A 17933-nucleotide genomic window follows, 5' to 3' on the forward strand; every position below is an offset into this window, starting at 1 on the left:
TAGTTGCTAATGCTCCTAAAAACCAAATAACAAATAACAAACTGGAAGGGGACACAGATACATGGAAATAACACAGTCAAAAGAAATATTTTCCCACATTTGTGAGTTTTCGTATGAACAAAAGACAAAAGCCTTCTGGTGTTGAAAAGATGTGCTTGAAAGCTGGTGCTAGGGAAACATAATTAAATAACTATAAAGAATATGTCAGGAAAGGAAAAAATATAAGAACATTTAGTCTGAACTGTCTAAAATAATGTCATGTATAATGCATCTAGGAGTGATAAGCAGGATAGGATAAAACGTGAGTGGGGAGGGAGTTTATTTTGTCTGAGTGCACCAAAAATCCTCTCAGTTTTGGAACTCAGCATGCCAGAATAGCATTTGTATGATGTGAGGTAGCAGGAGGAGACGAGAGGAGGAAATAAAAGTGGGAATATTTCCAAACCAAGAGATTGTGAAGGATGTGACCCTCTACACTGAGATGTAATGGGCAAAAAATGTGAATCCCTTTATGTATGTAATTTCAAATTGCCTCTTATTGTCTGGAGCAAGTAAGAGGGAACATCATCATGGAGGATAAAATTTTTATCCTTCATGATGATGATTGCTATTTATATCAAAATATCAGGGAAATGGCTATCAAAAAGAATAATTTAGATATGATCCAAACCTGTGAACCAAATAATATCATAGGGTTTAACAGGAATTCCTTGTCAGAGACTGATCAAAGTTCTAAGAACAGTGCTAAATTAGATGAGCAAGAGAAATGGCAGTTGCAGTAATTAAAAGCAAAGGCATGTGTTTGAATTTCAGGAAGGCTATGATAGTTTTTGATGCTTTATGGCATCTATCAACTGAGCAGGTGATTAGCAGATGGCCATCAAATCTACCATGAAATAAACATGAAATGAAAAATACCTTTCATTTTAGAACAAAATAGCCACATGCCAGTATATTTTCCTATGCATGCCACTGGTTCATCATCATTCTGTTCTTTCTGGTAACTTCTCCTATATAAGTTTTCAATTCAATAAAATATCAAAACACAGTAGTAAAATAAATGTAGATTAAAATTAAAACAAGTTCTGTGTTGCATTTGAAAAATAAATGTAGTAATTTTAAAATAGTATTTATCATCTCTATATCAGTTGTTGTTTGTTGTTATTTGGTTTTTAGGAGCACTAGCAACTAAGGCCATATTGCTCCGGGAATATGGGGTGGTCATTCCCTGACCTTTCGGCATCCTCCATATTTGGTGGTCACAGGCTCAAACCCCAGTCTAATCAAGAAATGTGTGCTACGCACTGCTGCTCCTGCCCACATGGCTACGGAGGCACCTCTCTATATCAGTAATAACAAGAAAAAGGCTGCTATACTATCAAATGAAATCATTAAACATACAAGTGTAATAAAAATAATTTCTAAAGCATAAAATATTAAATACATAGCATTTTTTACTTTTGAATAGACTGCCTTTTAAAAGAGCACATAACTGATGAGCTTCCCATTCTTTTTGAGGATACATTTCACAAGGAATTGTAACTTCTACTTTTTTTACTTCTTTACATGGACCTGCAGTCTTCCACCTTTCAGTAAACTTAGTGATATCAGCTTCCACATCTCCATCCAGAGTAAGAAAATCATCTTTTTCGTTGTGATTGAATGTTCCACACAAACCCTTGGTTTTGCCTATTAGAGATGGTGATGCATCAATGTAGATTCGGCTTTTTCCATCCCACATTATTGAAATGCCTTCATTCAATTCAACCTTTAAAAAATCAAAACGTTTGTTGACAGTTAAGAAAGATCAGGTGTAATAGTTTATTTCTTATTTTTTACACTGTGATATATATATATATATATATATACGATAAGTGGCCAGTTTATTAGTTATACTCCATCATCCAAGGAATTGACCACTCTTTTAGATACAGTGCCATAGCCAGAAGCAGCTTTTTAATACAAGCAGACAACCTACTGGTAAAAATAATTGTGCAGACTAAAAAATGGGTCAAACGAGCACAAAGTAGACTACATAGATACAGTGAAACACACAAAGTGTCAAACCTTGTCACAAATGGGATATAAGATCAATAGCACAAACTCACCATATTCGATTTTCTTGTTAGCTAAAAACAAGCAGTTATAACTACAGAGAACACAAGAACACTAACACTGGACATTTGAAGAATGGAATATCAACTGGTCTTGCAAATCCTAGTTCCATTTACTCCATGCTGTCAGTAGAATCAGGGCATGTGTCCACAACTGCATGAATCAATGGACCAATCAAACCAAGCAATACCAGATTTAATTAAGCCAAGGTACTGGCACATGTATTTTAATGGCCATAAAATTAAGGTCATGGAGTCCAGTGGTAATCCTTAATCCAGGGGGTAGTGGATGTGTAATACTGTGGGGAGCAGTTTTGTGGCAATTGTGTTGTCCTTAGTAGAGCAGCATAACAGTACTTGTTATCAGGCTGAAGGGTTTACTAAGATTTTCTGCAATAACTGCATCAAATACACAAGACTGATTTCTATGTTAACAGCAAGGCAGGATTTACTGAGGTGCAGTAGCAACAGAAGTTGCTCTGGATCCCAAGGTTGCAGGAGCCCCAGGCCAGTGCAATTACTAAAGGAGTAAAGTTTTTTAGATTTTAATATTTATTTGTACCAGGTTCTGCACCATCTAAATCCAACACTGGTTAAGAAAGGCCTAATGACTCTGATGAGTATAATAAGAAACTGTACAGGGAAATAGAGTGGGCCAGTAAATCAGAGAGTCTTATAATGGGAGATTTTAATTTCCCAGATATTGACTGGAATTTGGGGGCTGGTCACTCACACACTAGCAAGGCTTTTGTGGATTTATTGGATGATTGTTTTCTACATCAGCATGTTCGGGTAATAGAGCAATAAGTTTACTGAAATTCTTGGCTTAATGTGGAAATGGTACCTAATACTATAAGATAGTTTACAAGGATCCATTTCTGAAAGCCTAGCCTACCTAGAGATAAAACTACATTTCTACGTTCTGCACAATGGTAGACCTGGCAGTATGGTAGTTTCACACTGAACACCAAACATTGTTACTGGCCAGGTGCTCCATTTCATGCATGCTCACAGTTTATTCATCCAGTAGTGATTATTTCTAGCATAATAATGCACCATGTCACAGGGCATGGTTTGTTGAGGAATGGTTCCAAAAGCATGAGGATGAGCAACTTTACCTAACTTCACTGACCTTCTGGTCAATCCTACAGCATCTGTAGGATGAGGAGAAGTGGCATGCTGGATGGCAGTTCATTTCACTGCGATCCAGCATGAGGCAACCAAAGGATGCGACTGAGTCTGCAATCACTATCTCTGTGGAATGCTTTTAGAAACTCATGGAGTCCAGGCCCCAATGATTTGAAAGCTTTTAGAAACTCATGGAGTCCAGGCCCCAATGATTTGAAAGCTTTTAGAAACTCATGGAGTCCAGGCCCCAATGATATGGGGGATAAAGGAGGTGTAGTTCACTATTAGGATGGTGTAGTAATAAACTGGTCCACTTAACTGTGCATTTTATAATAAGATAATTCACAAAAAGTCAACATATTTATTTTTTGGTCTGGATGGAAAATATAGAATTTATTTTAATGAGCCTATTTTTAATGCTAACTACCTGTGGTGGGCTCATTATTTTCAAAGGGGGGGGGCGGAAATAAAGCAGAGTTCTGGGGGAATCGTCATGCAACAGTAAAAAAAAAACCATGTTTTTTTCACAGCAGAGATATAGTCCCTTTAGCCCCACCTGGAACTTTCATATAATAATGAACATATTTAGGGTGCTGATCATTTAAAATACCAATAATCATAAATCTCTTTGTATAATGTAATTATTTCTATTGCTAATTGTGTTCAAATTTAATTCATTAATTGATCTTTGAAAGAAAGACATCAAAATGTGACAATGTATGCCACATGTAATATATAAATATGTCAATATTTTGTTCTTGAATGCAACACAATTCTGTAATCACTATGCATCAGATCCATAAGTTTTTTCCTTCTTTTCTAAATTAAAAAGGCTTGTAGCAGACTGAATTAAAATTTCTTGTGATGCTTTATCCTTCTTTATGTTTCAACAGTGATCAACAACATTTTTTTTTTTCCCCTTTATCTACTGCCAGTTGCAATGAATTATTATTTTTTTTTTATATCCTAATAATGAGCTTACAAGAGCCCTCCACTAGCAAAAATCACAGAAGCCATGAATGCATACATATATACAATTAAGAAAATATTGCAGGAGGAGGAGGAGGATGGAGAAATGGATGAATGTGGAGTTAGGTGGCCAAACAGAGCAGAAAAACATAGAATGAGACAATCAGAGAATGACGAAAAAGTACTGAAGTCTACAACAGCTACAAGTTTAATAGTACCACGGATGAAGTTAGAGAAGCACTACTGCATATGATATTGGTCCTTGAAGTTGTTGCAGACATTCTCTCAGATATGCCAGACAAGCTGTACTTGTTACTTGGGAGTCTAAAATGCAGATGAACTGATATTCGGATGACACTCAAGTCAAGTGGACCCAATTTCGGTGAAGACTGGTCGGTCTGTGACAGCCAAATACTCTGCTTACACCTTCACAATGGTGGGACTGTTAGTAATCCTGGGTATAACCCCATGTGCAAGCAAACTGTGGATGACTATCCAGGTGTGAATCAACTTAAGCAGGGGGCGAGGTGTGGTGCCCACACCACATGGAGGAATGGCACACCTCTGTCAAATACCAGGTAATAGATGATTCTCATCAACCGGTGCAATACCACCACTTTGCTTATTGGAGACTTGAAGTGGTGGAAGCCATGTTTAGTGTCCAGAGCCAAGTTCCAGTCAAACCTTCCCCATCTCTTCCATCATGCGATATGACTGATGTCATGGCGAGATCCCAACTTCCTTACATTTTGAGGGTACAGCTCTAAAACGGTGTTCACAGGCCAGCTGCTAGTTAGTACACTGGATTGAAGCTATTGGTAACTCTCTAGAAGGCTTCTGGATCTTTAGTATTAGTATTTTTTTTTTTTTTTTTTTTTTATACAAGCACATCACAAATACCGCTTCCTCTGAATCCAAAAAACGGAGTCCTCTCCCCCGCTCCCAGTTTGACCTTTCTTCCAAACAGCTACCCACTCTGCACAATTTGCAAATCTGTCCTGCCATGGAACATTGTCCTTACACCTGGGATTGTTGTTGTTTCTTGTTCTATGGCGCATTGGCATCTAAGGCCATAATGCGCCAAATCGATCATGTGAGACAGTGCCCCCCAAATCTCTCTAATGCTTGTATATTCCATTCAAAAGATGGCAGTTAAGTTAATTATTCATCTCTAAGTCTCTCCACTCTTGTCTCATAGACGTCCTGCTTCCGTCGCACGCCCTTTCTATAGACACTTCCACGGGCACTGCCCTTCCGAACTGGCCCCCGCAGCTCCCCCCTCTCTTCCAAACCAGTCCGAACACGTGCCACAACTAAACTGAAATTGAAAGTGTGCTATACCACAAACCATATGATTATGAAACGAATGAAATGGCAATTTAAAAAGACTAATGAAGTGGGCTAGCAGATGTGCATATATTATCATCGGGACTAATGGTGATTCATGGTGATTAGCCACTGTATTACTACCAAAGAGATAGCAAAGTGAAGTCCTTGCAGATTAGAGTCGTGCAAATGTCTCTCTAATTTAAAGGTTGGTCCCCAGAGCGAGATGGGCAAATTATAGACCCGGGTTTTACACAGAGATAACTGAAATCCACGTTTAAAGTTGTGCAGCAGGATCATCTGCACAGAAATAAAATTATACAAGAGGATGGCCATTAAATTACGATACTGAGAGTACAATAATGGCAGTAGAAATAAAGATCATCCGATTCAGCACCAACACTTTCTTCATGTACCCAGCATTTACAAGTGCACCATTGGATCCAGTTTTCTACGAATGATGCACTCTGTTTCATTTGCTCTAACTACTTGGGATTCAGAACAAAGGATTTTACCTACTACATTTAATGAAGCAGAATTCACTGGATGTAAAGTGTGTCCATGATCCGCAGATGATTTCTTCAACTTCAGCACCGTTTCCTTAAAAGGAGAATTACATCTATTGGTTGTTATTTCTCTAAGTTAATTCCTTTATACGAACTGGAAGTCAGGTTTCAATATTTTTAGATTTTATTTTTCTAGCTGTCCTCCTCCTTTGCTACCATCTGGCAGTGGCGATAAATGATTTATTTCTTCAGTCCATTTATGCTTAGGCTTATCAATTTTCTTTAGAGTTTGTGGCTGCAAGTTGATTACATAACGTTGAATTTAAAAACATTATGTGGTGCATTTTTCATGGACTCTTCACTGACCTTATTTTGAATTTAGGCATTCTGAACTTTTGTCCGGAATTCTGAACTTTTGCCTCCGCAATTCCGAAAGGAGTATCCATGCTAAGAAATTTGTGGCCAAGAACAACAGTGTTTCTGTCAATGTCAGGAAGTACTTCTATTAGTTTTTTGGATCAGCTAGTGTATAATCTTCCTACCTCTACTCTGCCAGATAGTGACTGGAGGGAGTCCGAGTAGTGTGTATGTGTGTGTGGGGGGGGGACATTGTCGAGGCCACATTACGTCAAGGATCTGGGTATATTCTTACCATGTGTATGCCATATCCAAAAATTTCATACAGCATGTCCCACCCATTTTTTCTTACTATTGAAACACCATGAATTGTCAAATCAATAGAGTAAGCTTATCTGCGAAAAGCTCTAAACCTCCCAAACACTTCCTAATTCATTTCACAAATATACGTGGTCTCAATTCTAATCTCAACATGGTCCATTTCCACTTGCAGTCTGCCAAACCCCATGTACTTTTTCAGAATCTCAGTTATCGGTTGATTCAACTACTGCTCATCTCAGTTGCCCAAATTATTCACTTTATATGATTCTTTCACCTCAAGGGTGGTACTTGTGCATATGTCCATTCCAATATTCCCTGTCAGAGACTTGCTAATTTGGAATCTCCTCTTTTCAATCTTCTCTGGCTTAAAATCTCTCTACCTTATTGTGTCAAATTCATCTGTTGTCTCTACCATTCTCCCAACTCCACTAATCACTTGGAGCTGTTTGACTTCCTCTCTTTGCAACTTGACTTTCTCTAGTCCAACTTTCCTAACAGTGAGGTAATTTTCCTTGGTGATTTTAATGCTCACAACTCCAGCTGGCTTCTGTATTCTAGTCACACCGACCCAGCTGGTCGAGATGCTCAGGTTTCTGCAATTACTAACGACCTTGCACAGACTGTTCATTTACCTACAAGAATACCTGACAATCCTAACCATACAGCCAACATGCTTGATCCTTTTTCTCACAAACAACCATTCTAAGTACACAGTCAAAGTGAGAGGTCCTTTAGGCACCTCAGATCACAACTTGGTGATTGTCTCTTCTCCAATGGAGCCTTTATCTCATGGCTATTCCCAACCTCATATTGTTTGGCATTACAAGAATGCAAAATGGGATGACCTGCGAGAATTCTTCTCTTCTTTTCCTTGGTAGGATTACCGTTTCAAAACTTCTGATGTCAACATTTGCTCAGATCGTGTCAGTGAAATCATTCTTGCAAGAATGGGATCCTTTATTCCACACTCCTCTTTAAAATCTCATCCTTTATCTAAACCTTGGTTTTCCAATATAAATGTGCTAAGGCTGTTCAAGAGAAGAATGTTGCATATCGTAATTGGCTTGTTTCCAATTCTTCAGTTTCATTTTCTGACTATACTAAGGCTCGCAACAATTGTAAAGCAATTATTAATCAGTCCAAACTAGAGTTTGAACAAGCTAAAAGTAGAAAGCTTGTTTCTTGTCCTAATGGTAGACGAGCATTCTGGTCTTTTGCCAAAGCTATTGGCCACAACTTTTGCCCATCTCTGCTCCCACCTCTGTCAAAACCAGATGTTTTGACAGAGGTGGGAGCAGAGATGTTTTTTTTTTGTCACTTCAGCCAAGGATAAAGCTGACACGCTAGCATCCCATTTTTCTTCCAACTCACATATTAATGATCTTGGTAAAACACCTCCCACCATTCCTAACATGCTCCATTCAATGCCTCCTGTGGTCTTCCATCAAAAGGATATCAGAAGGATTTTGATGAATCTTGATGCTAAGAAAGCTCCAGGTCCTGATGGTATTTCTCCACTTGTTCTCAAAACCTGTGCTCCTGAACTTACTCCTATTCTTTGCCGCCTTTTTTCACTTTCTTATTCCAAAGGTGTTTTTCCTTCTGAGTGGAAATTTGCTCATATCTAGGCAGTTCCTAAAAAGGGTGACAAATCCCTCCCATCCAATTATCATCCCATTGCAATTACTTCTACTCTTTCTAAAGTAATGGAGAAATCAATTAACCGCCCACTCTTAAACTACCTAGAAACCTTCCGTCTGATCAACGATCGTCAGTATGGATTCCATATTTTATTAATGGAAAATCATGTTTAACTAACTTAGTTAAACATGATTTCCCTATTTTGACATAGTTACTCATGAGCTGGATGCAGAGAACAAGTTCGACATAGTGTATTTGGATCTTAGCAAGGCATTTGACTCAGTTCCTCAAAAGAGGTTATTGTACACTGGTGTGCAAAATTTAAGGAACAGTCAGGTTTTCACCTGTAGCTTCTCATAGGAGTGGCCTGGATATGGGAAAAGCATACCAAAGTCTCGTGAGGTACAGAAATTATGAAGGAAACAACACCGACACAACAAAGGAAATAAAACGGTACTGAGGGACTTTATTCAAAAATGGCAACATAGCACTGGCTCCCATGATACAGATGTATCACTGCCAAAGATGGAACAAAGGGAAGAGTTGGTCCTCAGTGGGAGATGTGGCCACCTCTAATGTTGATGCAGGCTTTGCACTTCCTGTCCATACTTAGAACAATGATGATGATGATAAGTTCTTGCAGTAACATCATCCATTCCTCTGTCAGTGCCATCTTCAATGGGTGAACATTTTCTGGTGGGTGTGGATGTGCCGCTATGCATCTCCACAGAGTGTCCCATATGTGTTCAATGGGATTTAGATCAGCAGAACGGGCAGGCCAATCGATACAAACAATGTCCTGACTTTCCAATAGCATATCAACAGCTGCACTGTGATGGGGTGTGGCATTATCACATGAACTTGGGGGCAATGGCACCTAGGAACAGATGCACATGGGGAAGGATTACCTCAGTACAGTAGCATGCACTGGTTACAGTACTGCCTTCCAGCATCTGGAGTTGTGTACGTCCATCCAAGATAACGCCTCCCCAGACGAGAACACCTCAACCGCCACATCGACCCTTTTCAGTGATGGGTTTTTTTTTTTTTTTTTTTGGTAGTTGTTGGCGCATCTGCTTCTGTGGCCATAATGCACCTCCCAAGGTTTTTGCAGTACTTTGATCCAAGGCCGAGGCGGGATTCAAACTCGCAACCTTTGGGTTGCCAGGCAGGCACTTTACCCACCCGGCTAGCCCGGTCGGCAGTGATGTTTGTGGGGTGATACCATGTGCCAACCTCTCACAAGAGTAGCTGACATCCAGAATGCTACTGAGACTGAATCGACTCTCATCAGTAAACAGTACCTCAAGTTTTGTTTTGTTATTTGGTTTTTAGGAGCATTAGCAACTAAGGCCATATTACTCAGGGATCGCGGTGGTCATTCCCCAACTTTTCCGCATCCTCCGTATTTGGTGGTGACGGGCTCGAACCCCGGTCTAATCAAGAAGTGTGTGCTATGCACTGCTGCTCCTTCCCACCTGGCTACGGAGGCGCCAATACCTTAAGTAAAGATTTTATGGTTGTAACCTTTAGAAATAGTGTTGGTCCTTAAGTTTTGCACACCACTATATAAGCTGGAACACGTTGGAATTACTGGAAAAATTCTAAGATGGATTGCTGCGTGGCTGCAGGGCAAAAGGAAAAGGATTGTGATTAATGTTTATTCTTCAGATTGGTGTAAAGTCAGAAGCGGTATACACCAAGGAATAGTTCTTGAACCACTGTTATTTCTGATTTTCATAAATGACATAAATGATAGGATAGAAGGCTTGATGTCAAAATTTGCAGGTGACATAAAGATTGAGAGGGTAGTTAATGATCAGATCAGAACCAAGCATCACTCCTTCAGGATGACTTGAACAGAATGCAAGAATAGTCAGAAAATTGGCAGTTATGGTTTAGCAACCTCAAATTAAATTATACACAGTGTTCACACTAACTGTACAATCCTACGCCAACCATTATTAAATAAATTAGCATTGTGTTGTATTAAAATAATAATGATACAAATAAAATTAAATAAATAGAATGATATAATTACACTGGATAAAACTGATAAAAAAGGTAACTGTCTGTACCATACAATATGGAATTTTTGTATGGTACAGACAAACCGCTAAAATACCAAAGTGCTTTTATCAGTTTTATTATCCTGTGTTTTATCTACATTGTTTATTGTAATTTATTTTATTGTATTTTAAAAATTCCATATATTGTATAGTACAGACAGTTACCTTTTTATCAGTTTTATCCAGTGTCAGTTTTATCCAACCAGAAGTTATAAATAAGCAACACTTCCCTAATAAGACTACTTACTTGTAATGGGTGGTGCTATATCCCCTACTCAAGATGGTTGTTTCAGTGATTATTGGTGCCCCTTTAGTGGGAGGCCAAGCACTCTATTAGTACTCTCACAGTAGCACAGTGATTAAAGGCAAAAGAATTGGAACTACAAGCAGACTTAATGAACAAAGAAGCAACACTTCCCTAATAAGACTACTTACTTGTAATGGGTGGTGCTATATCCCCTACTCAAGATGGTTGTTTCAGTGATTATTGGTGCCCCTTTAGTGGGAGGCCAAGCACTCTATTAGTACTCTCACAGTAGCACAGTGATTAAAGGCAAAAGAATTGGAACTACAGGCAGACTTAATGAACAAAGAATATCTCCTAAACAGTTACTCTGAAGAAACCTGCTACTGTAGTTACTAATCCCAAGTTCTAGTTATTATAAAGGCCAAGGAGGAGGAGAGCAGCCACACCTCCGGTGAAGTGGTTAAGAAATGTGATTCATTTTAATCAGAACATGGCTGAAAAATTTAAACAGTGTGATGCAAAAGACATACCCTGTCCTATTCCACCTACCTTCTTTACAAAATATTGTTTTGCAAGAATTGAGTACCTGGATAACAAAGTACAAACTGCTCATTTCTGCCCCTCCAAGAGTAGTGTAATGACGTTAAAAGTCACTTCAGCATTAATCAGTATTCACCATAAAGTTGAGGGGTCAGCCAATTTGCTGCCAGCATACTGGCAAATTCTTGGGAAGGAGATTAAAGATTTTCTTCAGTTTTTATTCTAGTAAAATAAGCAGAAAAACTACAAAATAAATTCAATTTACAGAGAGAACCCAATGATGCTTAGTTTCTTTGCTGCAAAAAAAAAAAAAAAAGTGTAGCAGCTGAATTGATAGTCCAGTAATGATCTAAATCATAACATGAGAGATGACAAAATATATAAAAATTAAAATTCTACTAATGAGCTCAAGAGACCATTCAGAGCTATACATTATTTCTATAATGTATAGCTACCAATGCTCTAGACATCTCAAAGGCTTTCGATCGTATTTGGCATAAAAGTCTTCTAAACAAGCTTCCATCTTATGGTTTTCCAATTGTTTTTAGTAATTGGTTATCCAGTTCTCTCTCTCTCTCTCTCTCTCTCTCTCTCTGATCGCTCACTGAGGGTGATGGTAGATGGCTCTCTGTCTTCTAACTTCTCCACTAATGCCGGTGTCCCCCAAGGTTCAGTTCTTTCCCCCACTCTTTTCCTCTTGTATATTAATGCCCTTCTTCCATTGACTGGAAATCCTATCTATAGTTTTGCCGATGATAGCACATTGCACTCCACTTTCCATTTTGAGAAACCTTGCCCTGCCTTGCTCAATCAGTTTCAACTTCTCGAAAATCTGCTACCAATTCCTTAAATGCCGATCTTCAGGTAATTCTACAGTAGAGCAAAAGACAGCTTAGTTGATTTCAATCCTTCTAAAAATCAGCCTTGTCTTATATTTCGCAAAAAGGATTCTTCTGCTCCTATGTTATCTTTGGTGTCACTCCGATTTCTAGGCAAAATGACATATCTCTTGGATTACCCTGACTTCTAATCTCTCTTGGCACAAGCACATTACAAATATTGCTTCCTCTGCATCTAAAAAATTTGGTTTTCTCTTTCACTCTTCTCGTTACTTTTCTTCCAAACAGCTGCTCACTCTGTACAAATCGCAAATCCGCCCTACCATGGAATATTGTTCCCACATCTGTGGTGGTGTCCCCAAAACCTCTCTCTCTCTCTCTCTCTCTCTCTCTCTCTCTCTCTCTCTCTCTCTCTCTCTCTCTCTCTCTCTCTGTCGCTCTTAGGCTTCTTGATTCCATTCAGAAGAGGGCAGTTAGGTTAATTACTGATTCATCTCTAACAGAATCTCTCCACTCGCTGTCTCATAGATGTACTGTTTCTGCTGCATGCCTCTTCTACGGATATTTCCATGGGCACTGTTCTTCTGAATTGGCTTCTATAATTCCCATTCTCTTTCAAAACAGTGCGAACATGTGCCGCTACCAGCCAACATCCATTTACTGCCCAACTTCAAACTCACAGAACCAACTTTTCATCTTCCTTGTTTATTCATTCAACTGCTGTTTTCTGGAACAACCTTCCTTCATATGTATTTCCTGAAAATTACAGGAAATTACATTGGACTTGAAGTTCAAGTCCAATGTCAACAAATATCTTCTTTTGTCTTCCCAACCTCCAACCCAAGCATGGTACTAAATAATACAGGTTCTAATACCTCTCGTGTTTGGAGTCTACATAAAAAAAAACAGGAAAGACTGCTTCTACGGGGATGGGATACTTAAATAGAAAGGGTGCAAGAATATTTGTTGATGCTATCGAGACAGTGTCAGATGGGTTGGAAAACTACTAGCTTGGGGGGGGATACAAGGACTAATAGATTAACAGTAGCCGCGTGTAGAGGTCAAAGTGATTCTTGCACTGTTCTATTGGAATGAGAAGCAGCCTGGAAAACAAGATGCAGGGTATTTCAGAGACTGCTAGGAGTCATTGCAGCACAAGTAAACACATGGGTTGTGTTAAGGTAGCTAAGAATAGGAATAGGTGCATGTACACCAATGCTAGGAATTTGGTAAATAAATTTTATGAATTTGAGGTATTGCACAGAACATCAAAGGCAAATATTCTTGGGATATCAGAGACATGGTGTCACACAGATATAAGGGATGCAGAACTGGAATTTGGGGAGTACAATGTGTACAGGAAGGATAAACAAGATAGGAAGGGAGGAGGGGTTATACTATTAGTTAAGAAACATAAAATTCAAGGAAGTGAAGTTGGTCAACATCGCTGGACATTGCAGTATCGAGTCAGTATGGTGTGACATAAGCATTGGGAAATCAAAATTGAGAGTAGGAGTGTGTTATAGGCCTAATGACTCTGATGAGTATAATAAGGAACTGTACAGGGAAATAGAGTGGGCCAGTAAATCAAAGAGTCTTATAATGGGGGATTTTAATTTCGCAGATATTGACTATAATTTGTGGGTTGGTCACCACACACTAGCAAGGCTTTTGTGGATTTATTGGACGATTGTTTTCTACATCAGCATGTTCTGGAGGCAACTAGAGAGTGAAATACTCTTGATCTGATTATCAGTAGTGATTTTCCATGCATTAAAAATGTGCAGATAAAGGAACCACTAGGTTCCTTTATCTGCAGATTCTTATGGTGTCAGTGATCACATTGTGCTGAAGTCCAATTTACTCAAAGAGGTAACTACCATCAGGGGTAAAGGGAAGGGTTTTTGCTTTCATAAAGGTGACTATGGTGGTCTGAGACAGTATTTAAATTCTATAGGGTGGGACCAACTGATGATGTTACCAACAGCAAATTCAAAATGGGAAGCATTCAAAGAATTTATCGTGGAAGCTACTAGGCTTTACATACCAAATAAGAAATATTGTTCAAGGTTTAGGCCTAAATGGATGTCAGATGAACTAATGACACATGTGACAGAGAAGCAAAATGCATGGGATACATATAAATTAATGGGTGACATGGAAGCCTATGATAGATATAAGCTGGTCTGTAACCAAGTCAGAAAGGATTAGGCAGGCAATGGCAGATTATGAGAAATCCTTGGCAAAGGATGGAAAGAAAAACAACAAAGAGTTCTTTACCTATGTAAACTCTAGAAGGAAAGGGATGAATCAGATTGGTCCACTGGATATTGATGGTTCAACTGTTGATGATCCTGCTCAGGTGGCTAACGAACTAAATGAGTATTTTGCATCTACATTCAGACATGAGGAGTTATTCAAGGAGGGGAATGCCAGAGGTGAGTTAAACTCTAGCAGTCATCTAGATGATTTTGTAATAACTGAGAGGAAAGTGGAGGAGAAATTGTTGAAGAGGCACATGTATATATATTCGCATATATATACATGTGCCTATTGTATTCACCATGTCTGCCCATCTATCTGTTTTCCATACAGTTAATGCAGTACTATCAGCTTTAATTCGCCAAGCAGAGTGTGAATGTGGTGTCACTTCTGAAGGCAGAGGAGGGGAGAAAAGAGAGAGAGAGAGAGAGAGAGACTTTAAAAAGTATATCGGAGAAGAGTGATAAATATTATAAAGTTGCATTACACTAAATACCTAAGTTTAGAGAACATGTAACTACTGTGTTTTGTTAAGTGTTCTATAGAGTTATAATCCTAGTAATTAATTGATAAGAGAACTCATATATACCCTATTATGGAGTAACACCTAACAAGCACTAGTGACCTATTCTTTTATTTTCCCTACTGAAAAAATTACCACTCCTTTTCCTTCCCTTTATTCCCATTTCCTGTTTTTCTCTCTCTCTCTCTGCCACCCTTTTAGCATTCCTTTTCTTTTTTTTTTCTTTTGTTTTTATTCCCTTTCCCATTTAATGTACTGTGGGAGGTATGCTATCCCAGCTGCAGTACTGCTGTCACATGATCTGCTGGGAACGCATCACTAACAAGTTTACATAGGTGCAAAAGATATTATGCTTATCTTAGTTTTATCTATTTTATTTACATTTCATGACTGCCTAGTGTTTTTTGTATAAATAGGCATTTTATGTATTAAATCTTACATTTTATTTTATAGTTTTTTTGTTCAATCTGACACTACAATATTATATTCTAAATGAAATTTTACAGTGAATTAAATAAATGTGGCTCCTCAAAATAGCACAAGTTGATTGATTTTTTTTTTTTTTTTTTTTTTTATAACTATTACAGAGCTGGTGGGGACAGCACATTTAGTAATGGTATTAAAAAGGGCTTTTGTTTTTGTTGCCAAAAACAGTTTTTACTTTAATTCTGTCACCCGAGTTTTGCAGGTCACATCATGATCTGTATTTCTGGTCAATTTATTCATGGCAGGGCCTAAAAAGATTATCTTGAATATTCCGAAACACATCTCACAGGGTTTTATATATAACATGTTTTTTTTCCCGGAAAAGGGAAAAAAAACATGTTTATATATAAAAGAGTAAGAGAAATAAAACAAATTTAAGAGAAAAAATCTCAAGTGTTAACAAACTAATTAAGGCAAGTTTTTTAATAGTACAAGCAAAATGAAAATCATAATTAATATGCAAAACTCACTTTGATAAAAATTGAAGAAGCCATGTAAACTAACAATCCTGGAATTTCTAGGGGCAGATCTGTGACTTCTCTGTCATCCAAACTAACCTAGAGTTTTAAAAAAAATGCAATAAAAAATCCACTATATGTATTATTCTTGCCACAACTTATTTTATGGGTATTCAGTAAAATATTATAAAAAGGCTGTTCAATAAGTGACCTGACAGTTAGCTTCATGCAACTGGCAAGAGCCTATGTATGTGTCATCTTTTCACTTTAATATTTTTTCCTTTCTCATTCTTTCTCAATTTAATTTTTTTCTTAAATAACTTTTATTTATTTATTTCAGTTCTAAAAGAACATAAATAAACAGAGTAAATGGAATGATAAAAGATGGTGAAAAAAAACCTACGAAAAATATCCAACAGGATTTTTATGAAATGTTTGATAAGGAGCTCCGCCTAAATGGTTAACACTGAAATGTGAACATAAGCTGTTTTCCACACAGATAAATTTTAGTCAAAAATGTAATGGAGGGGCCTAATCAGAGAAAAGCAATGCCTAGTAGTTGCAGAATCAGTTCAGTACTCACCCAGAAAATCACAACAAAAAGATATTACCTAACTTGATATTCCAAAATCTAAAATGCTAAGACACATGAAAGACGATAATAAATTGATATTTTTCAAGCTTATATTTGTCATTGACAAATATAAGCACAAACTTATATTTGTCAATGAGCTAAGTGATGTTGACTTACAAAAAAGAAGGGAAGTCAAATAAAATTTAACTTGTATGCTTTTCTGCATCTGGTTTTCAATGAGGGGAGTCATTTTTCTCCCACTAAAGAATGACATTGAGTGACTGGCACTAAGCTTGGGTTTATTCAACTTAAAGCCAAATACTGTTATCCAAAGTATTCCCTAATATCTTTTTAAATTGTATAGCATCACCAAAAAGTTTAATCCACTATACATGTAAAAAGCTGAGACTCTTCCAGGACATTTAATTCAAAACTACTGGTTTCTCATTAGCAGTTTTTAATTTCCGTTAGTAAATGTATGACGAACTTGATAATGTGTTTTGCCCAAGTCAACAGCCAAGTGATATATGGAAATAAAAATTTCATTTAAACACACAATGACTATTATATATGCCTTTAACCTTCGATAAGAAGATAACTATATTTACTTTTCACTTCTATTACTCACAGAAAAAGAAAAAAATAGTTCAATTAATTTAAGAAAAAACTGAACTTGCCTTGTGTACATTACCCAACTTGTTTTCTTACTGATGTGTTTGTATTATATTATGCAGTACAGAATATGAATTTTATGATTTTTAAACTTCTACAAAATATTCCCCTGCAGTTCTACAGTACTGTAAAAAAGGAAGTACATGCCTATATTTCTTTTTCTACAACAGTAAATGACCTGTGTTTGCATTTTGAATCACCAAAATCCTTTGGGTCACTTTTCTTTCAGGTTGTGCACAAGAAAAACACTAGCTAGAAAAGCATTTCCCAAATTATGAACTTCATACATGTTGTGTGAAAAAAAAACTCCTTTAAGTTGTTATTATTTTATCATAATAAATTTTATAATAATTTTCAATTTTCTTATAATAATATCAAAAATTATCTTCAGAAACAACAGTTATCCAAAATAACTGTTAAAAATTTTGTTATCCAAAAAAATTAATTTCCCTAACTAACTTAAGGTCAAATGTCAGTTGAGAAGACAGCAAATAGAAAAGCAATATGAAATCTCAATGGAAAATTAATATTAATTCATTAAGACTAAATTTTTACTCCAAAACAGAGCCTTAAAGAAAAATTTTATGGCTATATTTCTCTAATGAAAATTTAATGAATGATGCAAATGGGGAAGGGGGAAGCTTTTAACATACTTGAGGAATATTAAAATATTCATATTTTTTTGAAAATTCACACACACACATACACACACATATTCCACTGAAAATCAAGCTCTCCCACACTTTACACATTATTTCAGGGGGTTAGTTTTGCGATGGCAACAATGATTTTGGTCTTCAGTCCAACCATATTCCTTGGTAATGGTGGTTGATAGACATCATCTTTCACAAAACCCCAAAACTATCCATCATAGAAATCCACTAGCATCAGGCATGAGATC

At 37.3% G+C, this 17933-nt stretch overlaps 1 protein-coding gene across 2 annotated transcripts in view; it reads right to left on the reverse strand.

The window, feature by feature from the left end:
* Nucleotides 1–17933, reverse strand: part of LOC150091211 (hemocytin-like) — a 1750539-nt gene that overhangs the window by 1374446 nt on the left and 358160 nt on the right. For both annotated transcript variants that reach the window (XM_090374755.1, XM_090374750.1), the window contains 2 exons: nucleotides 15799–15885; nucleotides 1459–1768 (listed from right to left, as the gene is read on the reverse strand). In XM_090374755.1, coding sequence (XP_090230881.1) covers nucleotides 1459–1768; nucleotides 15799–15885 — 397 coding nt within the window. The remainder of the gene's footprint in view (nucleotides 1–1458; nucleotides 1769–15798; nucleotides 15886–17933) is intronic.

The sequence above is a fragment of the Mastigoproctus giganteus genome, chromosome 1 (assembly GCF_048544385.1).
Source record: "Mastigoproctus giganteus isolate SK-2022 chromosome 1, ASM4854438v1, whole genome shotgun sequence".
Taxonomy (NCBI): domain Eukaryota; kingdom Metazoa; phylum Arthropoda; class Arachnida; order Uropygi; family Thelyphonidae; genus Mastigoproctus; species Mastigoproctus giganteus.